At 33.3% G+C, this 16,267-nt stretch overlaps 1 protein-coding gene across 1 annotated transcript; it reads right to left on the bottom strand.

The window, feature by feature from the left end:
• Positions 1–15,483: 15,483 nt before the first annotated feature.
• LOC106384517 lies at positions 15,484–15,990 on the bottom strand. Its single transcript, XM_048749783.1, has 2 exons — positions 15,747–15,990; positions 15,484–15,611 (listed from the first exon to the last, which is right to left on the bottom strand). Exons 1-2 carry the CDS (start codon positions 15,988–15,990, stop codon positions 15,484–15,486), a joined length of 372 nt encoding a protein of 123 aa, XP_048605740.1.
• Positions 15,991–16,267: the final 277 nt, after the last annotated feature.

The following is a 16,267-nucleotide window of genomic DNA, read 5'->3' as shown; positions in this document are numbered from 1 at the left end:
TTCCGGGAGTCTTCTTGAAACTCTTGTGGAATTATCTATTATATCTATTCAATATTTGGTTTTTGTTTCTTTAATCTTGTGTTCATATTGTTAAGATTTAGGGATTTTCTAGGGTTTATGATGAAGTGATGATTGATTGAATTGCTAGGCTTTATTTTATTATAATATTCATAGGATTGTTCCTTTTTTTTTTGAAACACTCATAGAAACCGAATCCTGCTGAGTTAAGTTGATAGACTTAACAAGATTTGTCCTAGGAAACTTAGGCTCTAAATGGTGACTAATGGAATTGGTGGTAATAGTAAATTTCTTATCATTCCTTACAATTTACACAATTTAGAAGGAATATTTTTTCCTATGATTCCTTTATATTCTTTAACATTTAAGGAATAATAGACTACAATTATTCCTTATCAAATTAGGAGAGAAATAGTTTTTCTTCTTATTTTATTATTTTTATTCCTTTCTTTTTTATTCCCCATATTCTTTTAATGGTTACCAGTTAGAGCCTTAGTGAACAAATCGAATTGGAACGTTAATGTTTGTCTAGAATCATTATCTGATAGTTTAGGCATCTGATTAGACTCGTAGAGAGAGAAAGAGCTGGATATCTTAATTTTGAATTCGAGTTCTAGAATTGCTCTTTATAAAACTTTGGTACCTATTGATTGAATTTTTGAATCACCTGTTTTATTTACCCAAGTCTAGCGCTTTCTTAACGGCTTCAACCCCTATCTATCTATTTACTTTACCCATGTTTTACTGTTTTCATATTTATGGCTTACTTTATTGTGAAACCATATGTCTATTGTGTGATTTCTTGTCCGCATGGATCCGATCCATAAATGCTACGTTAAGGATCAGTTGGCCTAGTAGTTCAGTTCGGTCAGAAGTGTGGTAAACAATTTGCTTTTTCAGAAGCGGGTTGGTGTTGTTCACATAACCGACCCATCCGGGATATTAGTTTAGATAGTTTTCTTATATTTTTACCATTTATAAAATTAGAAATTTATAAAAATGAAAACATTTTTGTAAAAAAGTAATTTTCTTTTATTTTTATCCTTTTACAACCCTATACTAGGATAAGATATGCGTCTTGCGCAGGGTAAATTTATATGAAAGTTATTTAAGAAATATCGTATGCAAAAGTAAAGTTTATATTCTTGATCGAATAATATTTTGGCCCTTAAACAATTTTAAATTTTTTTTTTGTTAATTATATAATTTGTTTACTGATGAGCTGATTCCATTTTTAAAAAAAAATTTAGGTCAAAAAATCATTTTTCGCATAAGAACCTAACGTTTAGACCGAATAATCTCAGGCCTACTATTTGGTTACAATGAAACTATGTCAGCTTGGTGTTATATCATTATTTACCAATTTAAAAGTTAATTACGGTTATGAGAAGTTTACTTTCACGTGCCAATACTATCTATCTTCAATATTTTTTTTTTTTTGTGTCGTTTTTTCATTTTGATTATTGCTCGATAGAAATATTAATTTTTGAGTTTATTCTCATTTGATTCTTTTATTTTGGCATGAGATTTAAAATATGTTTAAGATTTAAAATTATTAAAAAAAATGTATACTTAGATTAAGATCCACGCCTTGTGCAGAAGAAATATTTTATATTTATTACTTTTATGTATTTTTGCATATTATGAAATAATAAAATAATAATTATATATTAAATAACTAAGAAATCAATTACTATTACATAATAAATTGGTGTACACATATAAATCAAACGTCCGCTTTTATTTATTTGCAATTTTAGGGTATATAAATAAAAAAAACTAATATTATATATCGTATATGATATATAATTAAATTTAAATGATATTAACATAGATATATAGTATACTTTTAATATGGAAATTTATTAAATGAAGTTTCTAAACATATGATTATATGATTTTTTGCATATTTGTGTAACAAAATTTAACACTAACGAATTTCTTTAAATGTGGAATGTTTAGTGGTTTCAATAATTTATAATCATTTTTAAAAAACAATGAGGATTTCAAAATTAGAATATTAATTTTTCAATATATGTTCAATGCAAATATCAAAATATAAGTATGTATTTTCATATGATGTATAATTTAATCTAAACGATATGAAATATATATTAACATAAACACTTATTAAATAAAAAAATTTACTCATATGATTTTATAATCATTGTATCTTATTATAGAAAAAAAATTTAACTTTGATCACAAAAATTTATGTGAGACTTTTAACAATTTTAGCAATTTATACTTTTTTTGAAAACTTCAAAATACAACATATACAAAAAAATCTAATTTTTTATTATATGATTAATGTAATTGTGTAATTTATTTTAGTAATAAATAAATAAACAAAAATGATAAAAAGTAATTAGATTCTTAGCAAATCTTTATTATTTAAAATCATTAATTGTCATATATATTTTAATCACATTAGGTAATTCCGTAGGTTTTATTTAAGAAAATAATATATAATAAATTTCAATTTGATAAATAAATAATCTGTAATGAATATATTATATAATATAACATTCTCAGCAATTTAATTTTGGACTAACAAAATTTCCAATTGATTCTCAAGCTGTCACGTAAGCAAATTGACATTTTAATTAAGTGACACTTAAGCAAGATTCTTTTTTAATTAATACAAACTTGAGGTTACAAATTTTTAAATGTTCTCAATTAATATATAGGAGATTTAACATTTTTTTAAAGATAAATGCTTGCGTATGAAGGCAAATAAATGCGCTAAATATTTTAAACCTCTCATATGGACAGTGGTTCTTAAATATTCTCAGATTAACATCACATCCCTTAATGTATTTTCCTTATCTAACAGCAAATTATTTTCGATCCAAGCCTTGGTGCAAAAGTATTAGTGTATTAAATACAAAATTAACATTTTTAACAGATACACGATTGCTTATCAAGGCACATTAAATTCGCTAAATATTTTATACCTATACTTCGGACAGTGGTTTCTTTGATTTCTCATATTAACATCACCAAAACAATTTTTTTCCTTATCTAACTCATAATTAATTAAGATTGATGGTGTGGTGCCAAAGTTCTCTTGTATAACATATAGATAATTGCTCATGAATATACAAATAATTAGTTAAATTTTTTCATAAGATTAACACGAACAGTATTTTGTTAAGGTTTGCAACAATTTAGGCGCATTCCACTTAGAACCAACATTTACATTGCACAACGTGTTCCATCTTTTTTTTTCTCATATTGACATTAACATTACATGCACTCGAAAGCCACATTAACAATGCATACTCAATAATGAACATTAACATGTTCAGCCATTGTGAAACAATAAAGTGTTGGTTTATCTATTAACAGAGACATTTTACACGTTTGACACCAATCTCCATATTGAAAACAATTTGACACTGCTCATTTTACAGTAACCCCTAACATTGTCACCATTTTTTTAAAACTGAATATAGTATTCATCGAGAATTGAATACTGAAAGAAGTCTATAAAAATATAACTAAACAAAAGATACAATAATAAATAAAGACTATAATAGTCGTCATTTTTCATATTTTGGCTGCCAAGTTTTTGATTTTGGATCCCGAACAAAATGACATATAGAACAACACTCGGGATCTCTAGCACTTTCTCGTCCACGATTGAACATGTTATTCTTCATCCATTCCAACAACTTGAATTTTTCTTCATTAGCAAGGACATTGACATAATTCTCTTCTCTCATAACAATACTGTTATATTGATTCAACTTGTTCAGTTCGGGGTTTGAACATGCATTGATTAATTAAGATCCCTGAAACATATATAACAACAGGGTTAAGATGATATGATAATATTTAAGAAAAACAGTACAAAATATAAATAGATCAAAGTAACTAACATCAACCAATACAAATTCCATAGGTTTTTGCTTTGAAGATGTCTCATTATGCCAATTGCCTGAATCCTTCGGGAAAAAATGAGTTTTTGGTCAACAGAATTTGATTGAGCTTTGAAACGGAAATGGTCTCTATGTTGTAGTCTAACAATAATAAAAATGTTAAACCTTTTCATGAGATGGCCATGTGTATTTTGATGACTTCGTAGAATAAGTTTTAAGAAACAGTTACACACCATTTTTGGTAGCCATCGTTTATATAAATATCACATCATGCCTTGTACCAAAAGTTTTTTCGTATTAAATACAATATATACATATTTACAAAAAACATAATTGTTTAGCAAGGAAAATATATTCGATATATAATAGCCCCATTCAAATACGACCAAGGCTTATAGTAACAAACCATTTAATAATGAATTCATCCCCTATATATTAATTGAGAAGCATTTGAAAAATTAGAACTTTAATTTTGTATTAATTAAAAAAAACCTCAAATCCTAGGTGGCACCCTAAATGCCTTCTAAATTCAATTTCAAAGAATTCTAAAGCATCTAATATAAAGTATAGTTTAATCTAATAGTGTCACATTATTCCATAATTATATAACGCTAGAGAAAATTAATATTAACTTAAAATATAGGAAGTGTGTATTCTTTCCTTAAATAAAAGCTACAGAATTACCTAATATGATTTACATATATACGGGAATTAATGATTATGAATAATAAAGATTTGATAACAATTTTTGCATCCTTCTTCATTTTTGTTTAAATTTATATTATTAAAAAAACTTAAACAATCATATTAACCATATAATAAAAAAATTAGATTTTTTCTTATATTTTATATTTTAAATTTTTTAAAATGACTTTAAATTACAAAAATGAGAAAACTTTATATGTTATATATATATTTTTAAAAGACTTTAAAATACAAAAATGAGGACACCTTATATGTTATATTTTTCTTATATGTTAGAATTTTCTTATATGTTAGAATTTTCTTATATGTTATATTTTGAATTTTTTTAAAACGACTTTAAATTACAAAAATGTAAGTTTTCCTTAAGTAAACGACTAAAAATATTAAAATAACATGTATCAATTCGATGATTGATTTGAAAGCTTTCAAAACCATATGTAAGATAAAAGACAAAATAATTCAACTATAAAAACAATACTGTTCATTTTTTTCAAGAATGTGTTCGATGGAAAAAAATAAAGTTTTTATGTCTTAATTTGTTTAATGTCCCCTAGAGAACATTAAATTAACCTAAAATATAAGAGGTGTGTATTATTTCCTTAAATAATAGCTACCGAATTACCTAATATGATTTACATATATATGACAATTAATGATTATGAATAATAAAGATTTGATAACAATTTTTGCATCCTTCTTCATTTTTGTTTAATTTTATATTATTAAAAAATAAACAATCACATTAACCATATAATAAAAAAATAGATTTTTTTATATGTTATATTTTGAATATTTTTAAATGACTTTAAATTACAAAAATGAGGAAACCTTATATGTTATTTTTTTTTTAAAACGACTTTAAAATACAAAAATGAGGACACTTTATATGTTATATTTTTCTTATATGTTAGATTTTTTCTTATATGTTATATTTTGAATTTTTTAAAACGACTTTAAATTACAAAAATGTAAGTTTTCCTTAAGTATACGACTAAAAACATTAAAATGACATGTATCAGTTCGATGGTTGATTTGAAAGCTTTCAAAACCACATGTAAAATAAAAGTCAAAATAATTCAACTGTGAAATCAATACTATTCACTTTTTCGAGAATGTGTTCGAGGGAAAAAATAAGGTTTTTATGTCATAATTTGTTTAATGTCCACTAGAGAACATTATATTAACCTAAAATATAAGAAGTGTGTATTCTTTCCCTAAATAAAAGATAAGAAATTACCTAATATGATTTACATATATATGACAATTAATGATTAACAATTTTTGCATCCTTCTTCATTTTGTTTAATTTTATATTATTAAAAAAATAAACAATCACGTTAACCATATAATAAAAAAATTAGATTTTTTCTTATATGTTATATTTTGAAGTTTTTTAAATGACTTTAAATTACAAAAATGAGGAAACCTAATATGTTATATGTTTTTTTTAAAACGACTTTAAAATACAAAAATGAGGACACCTTATATGTTATATTTTTCTTATATGTTCGATTTTTTTTTAGATGTTATATTTTGAATTTTTTAAAACGACTTTAAATTACAAAAATGTAAGTTTTTCTTAAGTATACGACTAAAAACATTAAAATGACATGTATCAATTCGATAGTTGATTTGAAAGCTTTCAAAACCATATGGAAGATAAAAGTCAAAATAATTCAACTTTGAAAACAATACTGTTCACTTTTTTCAAGAATGTGTTCGATGGAAAAAATAAGGTTTTTATGTCATAATTTGTTTAATGTCCAATCCGATCAATCCATGATGTATTAATTATAGTTTTGTTCTATTATTTTTAATTAAAATTGATCTGATCCATCGGAAAGAAATTATATAATAACAATAAAAAATATTTTATATATATAAATAAAACGATCAAATATATAAAAAAAACTATCGATAAAATATACAAATAAACTCATCCTGCACAAGGCGCATGTCTTATCCTAGTAATTATTAATTGCCAACTTTGGAAGTATTTGAATGTGTTTAATGGTGCTGAGAAAATTAATATTATAAACCGGTCTGATGATTTGATCGATTGGACTCTAAAGTCAACTAAAAGAAAGCAGATCTACAATTATCTTTCAATAACTCTGCATCACATAAAATAATACTTACTCAAAGCTAACGTAACCAGATACGATCCCAACCCTATTTAACATCTTAAAACAACAATAAAAAGTTAGTAATATAAACCTCCAAACCGTTTCGGGTTTAAGGTGGTGACTAAGACACTACAAGAAAACAGCGGTATTCTGACGGACATTCCGACGGAAAATAAAATCCTCGGAATATCCCGAGGAATTTCCGAGGAAACACAAAATTTGGTTTCCTCGGAATATACCGATGGAATTCCGAGGAAATCTTAATCCGTCGGAATATTCTTATGGAATACCGAGAAAAAATGTATTCCTCGAAAAAAACCCAATGAATTCCGAGAATATATTATAGCCGTTAGAGAGCCGTTGGGGGATTTTAAAAATTCTGAGGAAATTCCGACGAACTAGCCATTGGCGTCGGAATTCCGTCGGAATTTCCTCGGGCTGTCGGTAGGATTTCAACTATAAATACAAGCACCCCTCTTCCTCTTCATTCACTCCATATCTTCATCCTCCCTCTTACTCTCTTTACACACGAATTTGATTCATAAAAAACATATCTTCTTCAAATTATTTTCGTTCTTGGATCGATCGACCTCATTTGGATCCGAACACGAGATTGCTTACGGAAGAATACCAACGAGGTATAACCGAATTCATGGGGTTAGTTCACCGACAACCGGAAGCAAAAACAGGTATGTTGAGATGTCCTTGCTCTAATTATAAAAATAGAAAGGTTATTAAAGAGTGGGATGTTTGGACTCATCTATATTTGAGTGGGTTTACACGAAGTTACAAAATTTGGTATCATCATGGGGAAACTGATTATGAACATTGTAGTACTAGCGAACCTCAGCCAGCGGTTAGATTAGAAGAACCAATTAGAACGGATGTAGATTATGGTGTAGGTACTGAGCAGATGGTAAATGATCATTTTAGAGGGGAAGATTTACCCAATGCACAAGCTAGGAGATTTTATGATATGTTGGATGCTGGAAAGCAACCATTGTACGAAGGTTGCAGAGATGGTCATTCAGCTTTATCATCTGCTACAAGATTGATGGACATTAAAACAGATTATAATTTGGCTGAAGACTGTGTGGATGCGATTGCTGATTTTGTAAAAGGTATTCTACCCGAGGATAATGTAGTTCCTGGTTTATACTACGAGGTTCAGAAACTCGTAGCTGGTCTTGGTTTATCGTATCAGGTAATAGATGTATGCAGCGACAACTGCATGATTTATTGGAGGGTGGATGAACAGCGGGTTACATGCAAATTTTGTGGAAAGCCTCGTTATAAAGATACGAGTGGAAGAGTTCCAGTGCCATATAAAAGGATGTGGTATTTGCCTTTGACGGAAAGGTTGCAGAGGTTGTATCTGTCTGAACGCACAGCGCAACCAATGAGATGGCATGCGGAGCACTCAACAGATGGTGAGATCAGACATCATTCAGATGCAAAAGCGTGGAAGCATTTCCAATCAAATTATCCCGACTTTGCGTATGAGAGAAGAAATGTGTACCTTGGATTATGTACTGATGGTTTCAGTCCGTTTGGGAAGAGTGGAAGACAATATTCTCTATGGCCCGTCATTCTTACACCATACAACCTACCCCTAAACTTGTGCTTGCGACGAGAATTTTTGTTTCTCTCGATTCTCGTTCCCGGACCAGAGCATCCTAAGAGATCACTTGATGTGTTTCTTCAGCCACTAATATATGAGTTGCAACAACTATGGGCTCAAGGTGCTGAAACATACGATGTTTCGTGTAAAGAAAACTTTCAAATGCGGGCAGTACTAATGTGGACAATAAGTGATTTTCCAGCATATGGCATGTTGTCTGGATGGACAACGCATGGAAGGCTATCATGTCCATATTGTCAAGATAACACTGATGCTTTCCAACTAAAACACGGAAGGAAAACGTGTTGGTTTGACTGTCACAGGAGATTCCTACCACCTGTTCATCCATATCGTAGGAGTAGGAATTTGTTTGACAGTCCACCTCTGGAAATTTGTGGGAAAGATTTGAAGATACAACTAAGAGATTTTGGTGCAGAAAAGACGCCAGACGTCGGTGGACATGAGCGTTTTCCGGTAGATGCTGTTGGAGAACTACATAACTGGCACAAAAAAAGTATTTTCTGGGATCTGCCATACTGGGAGAATCATCTGCTAAGGCATAATTTAGATGTCATGCATATTGAGAAGAACTTTTTTGACAATCTCATGAACACGATCCTTAATGTTCAAGGTAAAACAAAGGATAATTTGAAGTCAAGACTGGATTTAGTCGATATATGTGCTCGTTCAGAACTTCATGTTGATGAGAATGGTAGGGCTCCTTTTCCCATATACCGACTTGATGCAGAGGGAAAAGATGCGTTCTTTGATTGAATTTCAAACGATGTGGAATTTCCAGACGGTTACGCATCAAATTTGCGTAACTGTATCGACAGAAAGGAAGGAAAGTTTACTGGCTTGAAAAGCCACGATTGCCATGTAATGATGCAGCGCCTCCTTCCGTTCGCCTTCAAGGAACTATTAGCACGAAATGTTCATGAAGCAATTGCAGGGATAAGTGGTTTCTTCCGCGATTTATGCACGAGATCAGTGACTCTTGAAGGTATTGAAAATTTGAAAACTAACATAGCCGTGATTCAGTGCAACCTTGAGAAGATATTTCCTCCCTCATTTTTTTCTATGTTATGGAGCATCTTGTTATTCACCTGGCAAGAGAATTGGAACTTGGTGGTCCTGTGCAGTATAGATGGATGTATCTGTATGAGCGGTATATGTTCCATTTGAAGAAGATGATGAAAAATTTAAGTAGGGTGGAAGGTTCTATAGTCGCACATATGATCAATGAAGAAACTTCAAACTTTGCCGAGTACTACTTTCCAGCAGAAGTTCAGAACAAAAACAGAAGACCTGCTCGGCATGATGATAGAGGCGAACGGGCAACATATCATGTTACGGTTCCAGACATTTTCACAGACGTTGGACGACTTAGCGGAAAACCAAAGGACCGTCGACTTACTGAGCAGGAGCGCAGTCATTTGCAAACATATTTGCTCACCAACTGCGAAGATGTTCTTCAATATGAGAGGTAAATAAATTAGCTTACAAATTTTTATTTTAACAATTTGAAATTTAAATCTTAATTAATTACATTATTGTCATCATATACATGATTTTCATGGCAGAAAAGCGGTTCGAGTATAGATACGCCACAGAGGACGAACTAGAAGAAATGAAGCAGAGAGAATTTTCTGGATGGATGTTTACTTATGTGAGTGCTTTAAACAAATTAAAATATATTTTATCACATATTTATACTAATTCACATTTATTGATATAACATATATATATGTGCTATTAATAGGTGTCTGCTGGTTTGGCCAGAGGTGAAACATTTGATGATTGGATACGTGAGATGGTCGCTGGACCAAACTTTGTTGTGAAGTCATATCCGAGATTTTGTACTCGAGGATATGCATTCACAACTCAGAAGAGGAGACGTTCGAGTACGACTTATGATGCTGGCGTTCGTGGTCGACCTGGTCCAAACTCAGGTGGTAGACGAAGTGTCTCAGCTTCAAACCGAGGATGACGCTTCGACGGCTTCGACCAACTTGTCCCGGTTTCGAATCAACTAAATCGTTGAATCGGTAAGTTTTTTTTTTTAAAGTTCAATTTATTTATTTCTTGATTTTTATTTTATCATCAGTTTATATTATTTAAATTTGGCTATTTATATTTCAGTCGGTTCCAAAGAAGAAGGGACGTTTGGTCGGTTTGGGTCGTCGCTCCCGGTCGGCTGCTCCTTCTTCTGCACCACCGCCATATGTTGATCCAGAAGTTCTTACGGCTCAACTGAAGGACAAGGATGATCGGATATCTGCGTTGGAGACCCAGATGGCAGCTCAACAGGCGGGCTATGAGACACAGAAGAGGCTGAACGAGCAGATGATGGAGGTGATGAAGAGGATGTACCCGAACGAGGTGTTCCCGAACATTCAAGACCCGTAGTTTTTTTTTTTTTTTACCAAAAACTCGGAATGTTTTATTTTTATTTGTAGAACTTTGAATTATCTAATATGTTTTCAGTTTTAATTTTAATTTTATATTTTCGAATTTAAATTTCACAAATTTTAATTTTTTTTAAAAAATAATTTTTTTAAAAAAATTAATTTTTTCGAAATTCCGAGGAAAAGCACCCTCGGAAATTTCCGACGACCTTTTCCTCGGAATAAGTCGTCGGAATTTAAAAAAAAAACCGAGGGAATGTTCCTCGGAATTTTCCGAGGGGCTACGTTCCTCGGAAATTTCCGAGGGCCACATTCCTCGGAAATTTCCGAGGACCAGGTTCCTCGGAAATTTCCGAGGGCCACGTTCCGAGGAACTCCTCCCTCGGTATATTCCGAGGAACTTTCCGACGATCTAGTGGTCCTCGGAGTTTCCATGAAAATTCTGTTCCTCGGAATTCCGTCGGAAATTTCCGAGGGATTTCCGAGGAAAAATGAATTTTCGAGGAGTTATTTCCGAGGACTATTTTCGTCTGTATGTCGTCGGAATAGCGTTATTCCGACGACATACCGATGATTTTTTCCCTCAGTATGCCGCTGTTTTCTTGTAGTGACAGCAGTTTCGTATAAGCTTTTCCTTTGTATTGTTTGGCATAAAGAGAACATTTGATAGTTATCGTTTATGAGAACATTTGATCGTCATCCACTTTTTCTTACTTAGAAGACGTAAATCTTACTTAGAAGACGTAAATATATAGTTATGTTTCCACGGCTTATACGGGGTGAGTAAAATGATATGCGACTCAAGCTATTAATAAAACTATGTGATGAGTCGTATGTAATATACGACTGTCCAATAGCATCTGTATTGGAGGGTTCTTAGCGGAATATAAGAACCCGTCTCTTAACTTTTAACTAAAAAATCTAAGAACCGGTTCTTAAATAAGAGTTTTAAGAGCCGGTTTTTAATTTTTTTAGTTAAAAGTTAAGAGATGGATTCTTATATTCTGATAAGAACCCCACTCTAAGAATCCCCCAATAATCATGCTCTAAGCTCACCGATATGCTCTATAATAGCGCCATGTCAGCCTTTTTAAGTCATAAAAAACTGCCACGCATGAATGAGGGTTTTTTTTAATTATTACAAAATTCAGGTTATAACTATTTAACAGATCGTCAGTTAATACATAGGAGATTTACAATGAAGGTAGGGTATTCCTAGATTGTGAACATGTCAGCCGTCGAAACAAAAATGAACATGAACGTGACACTATTGTAATTAGAGAGTTTAAAGACTGAATATTTCTATGTTCTTATTAATGATCAAGGGGGTTCCTTTATATAAGGATTACAAGATGAAGATAAATGAAAAGTATCCAAAACCTAAACTCACTAAGATTAGGAAAACTACTAATACATAATAATGGAAAGATTACATCTACTAGGAAAAGGAAAGGGTTTCCTTTTCTCCAAGCTTTGTGGCTGTCTCTCTCTCCTAAAGTCGGCTCTCTCTCTCTCCTCTCTCTAGGGCTTCTGCCGTCTCTCCATCTTCTAGGTATTGGGCCGGTCTTGGACCGGGCCTGGTTAATGGCAATCAACTCCATGATTTATAACACTCCCCCTTGGATGCCATAACCATACAGGATTCGTAGTACGCTTCGTGTTGCCTCATTAAAACCTTATCAGGAAAACCCAGTGGGACAAAACCATGATGAAGGAAAAAGAGTACAACACGCACTACTCCCCCCGATGTGAACCTCAGTGTAGGTTCTACATTCAACGCATCTTGGTGCGTGATATTTCCTGTATGTATAGGATGGGAGTAATCGGCCAAGTTTATTACTAAGCCGTATCTAGACCACTTTGACCTCTTAGGTCGTTTCTCATGTCTCTTGACATCGAGTGTCCCGGTAAAGCATATGTGCTAAATAATGTGAACCATATTGTTCTCGGGGATCACTATTGGGCCTTTGCAAATCGTGTTTGCATGTGTCCATAGTCTAGACGTGATCGTCTACTGTTAACTCTTTACTTTGATTGGACAAAATAAGTACTTATGGACAACGTACTAGACATGGTTATCATCGACCATGTATCAATCTGGCCGAATCATGACCGGGTCATAGACCTCGTCTATAAGTGTCCACTACTCGCCTTGTGGAGTTTATACGGCAGCAGATCGTTCTGCTATGCCGGATCCTTACTTAGGGGATCTGATGTCGGATTGCAACCTGATGGTTGATCTTTTGTTTATACTAGTCCGTGATCAAGGGATAAGGGCCGGATGCCTTTTAGCCGATTGGCTGGACGTTTTAAGCCGAAGTGCTGGACGCCTTTTAGCCAGAGGGTCGGACGCATTTAGCCGGACACCCATATAGATTTATTCTATGCCTCTTTTAGGTTTAGTATAATCACAAGGAATTTCAAATATATGGACTGTATTGGATTGTCTTTTATACAACTCCAAGATCAATGATCATGCGTGATCAATTTCTTTTACATACTATATGCAGCTGCTTTAGGTTTCAGTCCATGAATCAGCTTAGAAACGAAGCTGTTCTTTCATCTTATCCAGTGATCCATATGCTACTTACTACATCATTTGTATCTAATATCTTTCTTATGACCAGACCATTGTCAATTTCGAAAATCTGTAGCAGCATCCACCACATAGGAGTTTATCTCTGTGAGTACCTTGTGTAACAAGCTATGATCTAATGCTGTTAAGTAGGAAGACATGAACACTCTTAGACCTCGTGATCACGTGCCTTCTCTCACGGTTTCTTTACCTCACAAGATCCATCTATTTTACTGGTTTATCAGATGGCGTTTCTGTATATGTATATGGCCAATACGCTCATCTCTCTTTTAGATACTTTGAACCTCCACGTTTATCTTTCAATATAATCTTTTATGATCTTTATGATTGTATGAATACTCATTCGTGGGTTCATGATCCTCGTTCATCTCTTTATGTTCAAGTGCTATAACTTTATGTATCTTTATACAAATGTGTGTGTGTTTCGACACTTTCATGTGGTTCCATTATGTTCCAGACATGATCTATAGATTTGAGATCTTATTATCCAGGACCTTTATTACCTAGTAGCTTGGCGTCCCAAGACTACATTGTTTGGTACCTTAGATGTGTAGCTGCGCAGCCTTTTCTCAATGTTTGTTTGGTTTCTAGTATGATCTCGGATCTATTATTCTATGCACCATTCCTTTCTATCCGAGATCCCTTTATTTTATGGAACACTTGGTCTATCTTGTATAGACTCTATAACAACTTGATTATGTCTCTTCTAGGACATTCATTTGGTGCTAAGCTGGTTAGTCATTTCTCGGGTCAGTGTCTGGTATTTCAATTAGCTTCTCAATTAGCTAGCTTTATATAATCTTTCTTTGGACGTCTTAAATTATAATCTCTAGTCCGAGGATCTTTGCCAAGACAATGATGGTTTAAAACCATTCTTATCATTCTTTATCCAGCTTATAATCTTTCTCCTTTATTGTTTGGATAGACGGATGCAATCCGTGTACTTGGCCACAATATGATCACCCATGTTTGGCTCAAGTTTTCTTTATAAATCGTGGGAGAAAGTAATACTCCTATCCAACATATATTCCCAATCCTCTTCTGAGGTTCCATCTTAGACGACACATGTATGTATGTGGTGGTTTATTCAAAATCTCTTAAGATGGTGTATGTCTGGTTTTATGACCCGTATTCAATCTGAGATGGGAATATCTATGCTCACTTATATGGCCTTATGCATATGATCATATTATCATTCTATACATGTAAAATCATAATGTTCCAAGCTTATAGACTTTAGAATCTTAGTCTTATAGATAATGGCTTACTTGGCCGAACCTTTTATGGTAATGGCCTCTCTGGCCGGTTATGGCCCTTGCGGCCGACCTGTTCATAACATGGTCTCTTTGGCCGAGTAATGTCCTTATGGTTTGGCCGTTTTAAAACATGGCCTCTACGGCCGAGGAATGGCCTTTTATGGCCAAGCCATTTGTAACATGGTATGGCCTCTACGGCCGAAGAATGGCCTTTTATGGCCGAGCCATTTATAACATGGTCTTTAGACCATAGTGGTACACGAACTTGTAGTATTGATCATGGGTTTATCCTCTCTCCCCCTCATGACCATACTATAAGGTCGTGGTGCTTGGGACAATTAAGCCTAATGAGTTTTCCTTTGTGTACATGTTTCACAACGTGAGATCTTTTACAGGATAACTCTGTGCCTTTTCAATCTTTGCATCGAGTTTAGACTGTAGGATGGCTAATCCTATCATCCCATATAGTGTAAAATTTTGTGGTGTATCTCAATATGGTCACTACGGTTCTTGCCTCTCATCATACTGATCTTATAGCATAGTTTAAATCAGTAGAGATCATTAGGTATAGTCTCGACCACTTTCTTATAAGGTCTTAGGCGATTTTTCTTTCAAAATCTGAAGGAACTTGTTTCCTTTTGTTTGCCCATTGTTTCTATTTAGAAACCATATTATCATAACTCAATGGGTCACATATTATTGGGTGTATCTAATGTCTTTTAGACAATGCCTTAGCCATAGTTTCAAGTAAGATCAGACAAGATATAATGAAATCAAAGCAAACTATTTTATATATATATAAAAATCGTGAATCATCAAGTAGGTTAAAAGCAAATCATAAAGAAATAAGACAAGTCGTATCGAAAAATTTAGTCCTTGAGACAATCAGAAGTCTCAAAGTCCATCTGGTCATTTTTAGCAATGTCGGAATCATTATCGGCCTCATATCCGGAATCGTGAACCATGTGAGCCTCAGGGTTCTTGTTCTTAAGACTTTCTTGGTAGAGCTCACATAAGTGCTTAGGGGTTCTACAGTTCTTGGCCCAATGGTTTTCCATTCTACATCTGTGACAAACGGATTTGGTCGAGTAAGACGGTTTGGATATGCCGCCTCGACCACGGCCATAACTACCTCGGCCACGGCCATAATTGGAACCACAACCACGGTTATTGTGGTTTCCTTTCCGGTCGGTCGAGTAGTTGTCTTGGCTGTTCGAGTAATTGTCACGGCCATGCCCCTTGTATCCACCTCGGCCTTTGCCGTGTGATCTCTTGTCATTTTGGACATAATTGCACTCGTTGGGATCTTTCCTTTCAACCTCATTAGCCTCCGGTAATGGTGTTGTTCCAACAGGTCTAGCTTCACTGTTCTTCATCAGGAGCTCATTGTTTGCCTCGGCCAGAAGTAGGCATGAGATCAGATCAGTATATGTGGCGAAGCCTTTCATTCTGTACTGCTGTTGCAGTATCACATTCGATGAATGGAATGTAGAGTAAGTTTTCTCAAGTAACTCTTCTTCGGTTACTACTTCACCACAAAGTCTCAGCATCGAGACCGTCTTAAATAAGACTGAATTGTACTCATCCACCGACTTATAATCCAATAATCTGAGATTCTTCCAGTCGTTTCTAGCCTTTGGAAGTAACACCGTT

The sequence above is a fragment of the Brassica napus genome, chromosome C3, assembly GCF_020379485.1.
Source record: "Brassica napus cultivar Da-Ae chromosome C3, Da-Ae, whole genome shotgun sequence".
Classification (NCBI taxonomy): Eukaryota; Viridiplantae; Streptophyta; class Magnoliopsida; order Brassicales; family Brassicaceae; genus Brassica; species Brassica napus.
The sequence above is the reverse complement of the archived record's forward strand: the minus strand, read 5'-3'. Positions and strand labels throughout refer to the sequence as shown.

Bases quoted from the DNA above. Each gene is read 5' to 3' on its own strand.
- LOC106384517 (XM_048749783.1), bottom strand. From the start codon at position 15,990: ATGAAGAACAGTGAAGCTAGACCTGTTGGAACAACACCATTACCGGAG. The intron at 15,612-15,746 runs GTAGTTATGGCC...AGCTCTACCAAG, and splicing joins CAATTATGGCCGTGGCCGAG to AAAGTCTTAAGAACAAGAAC.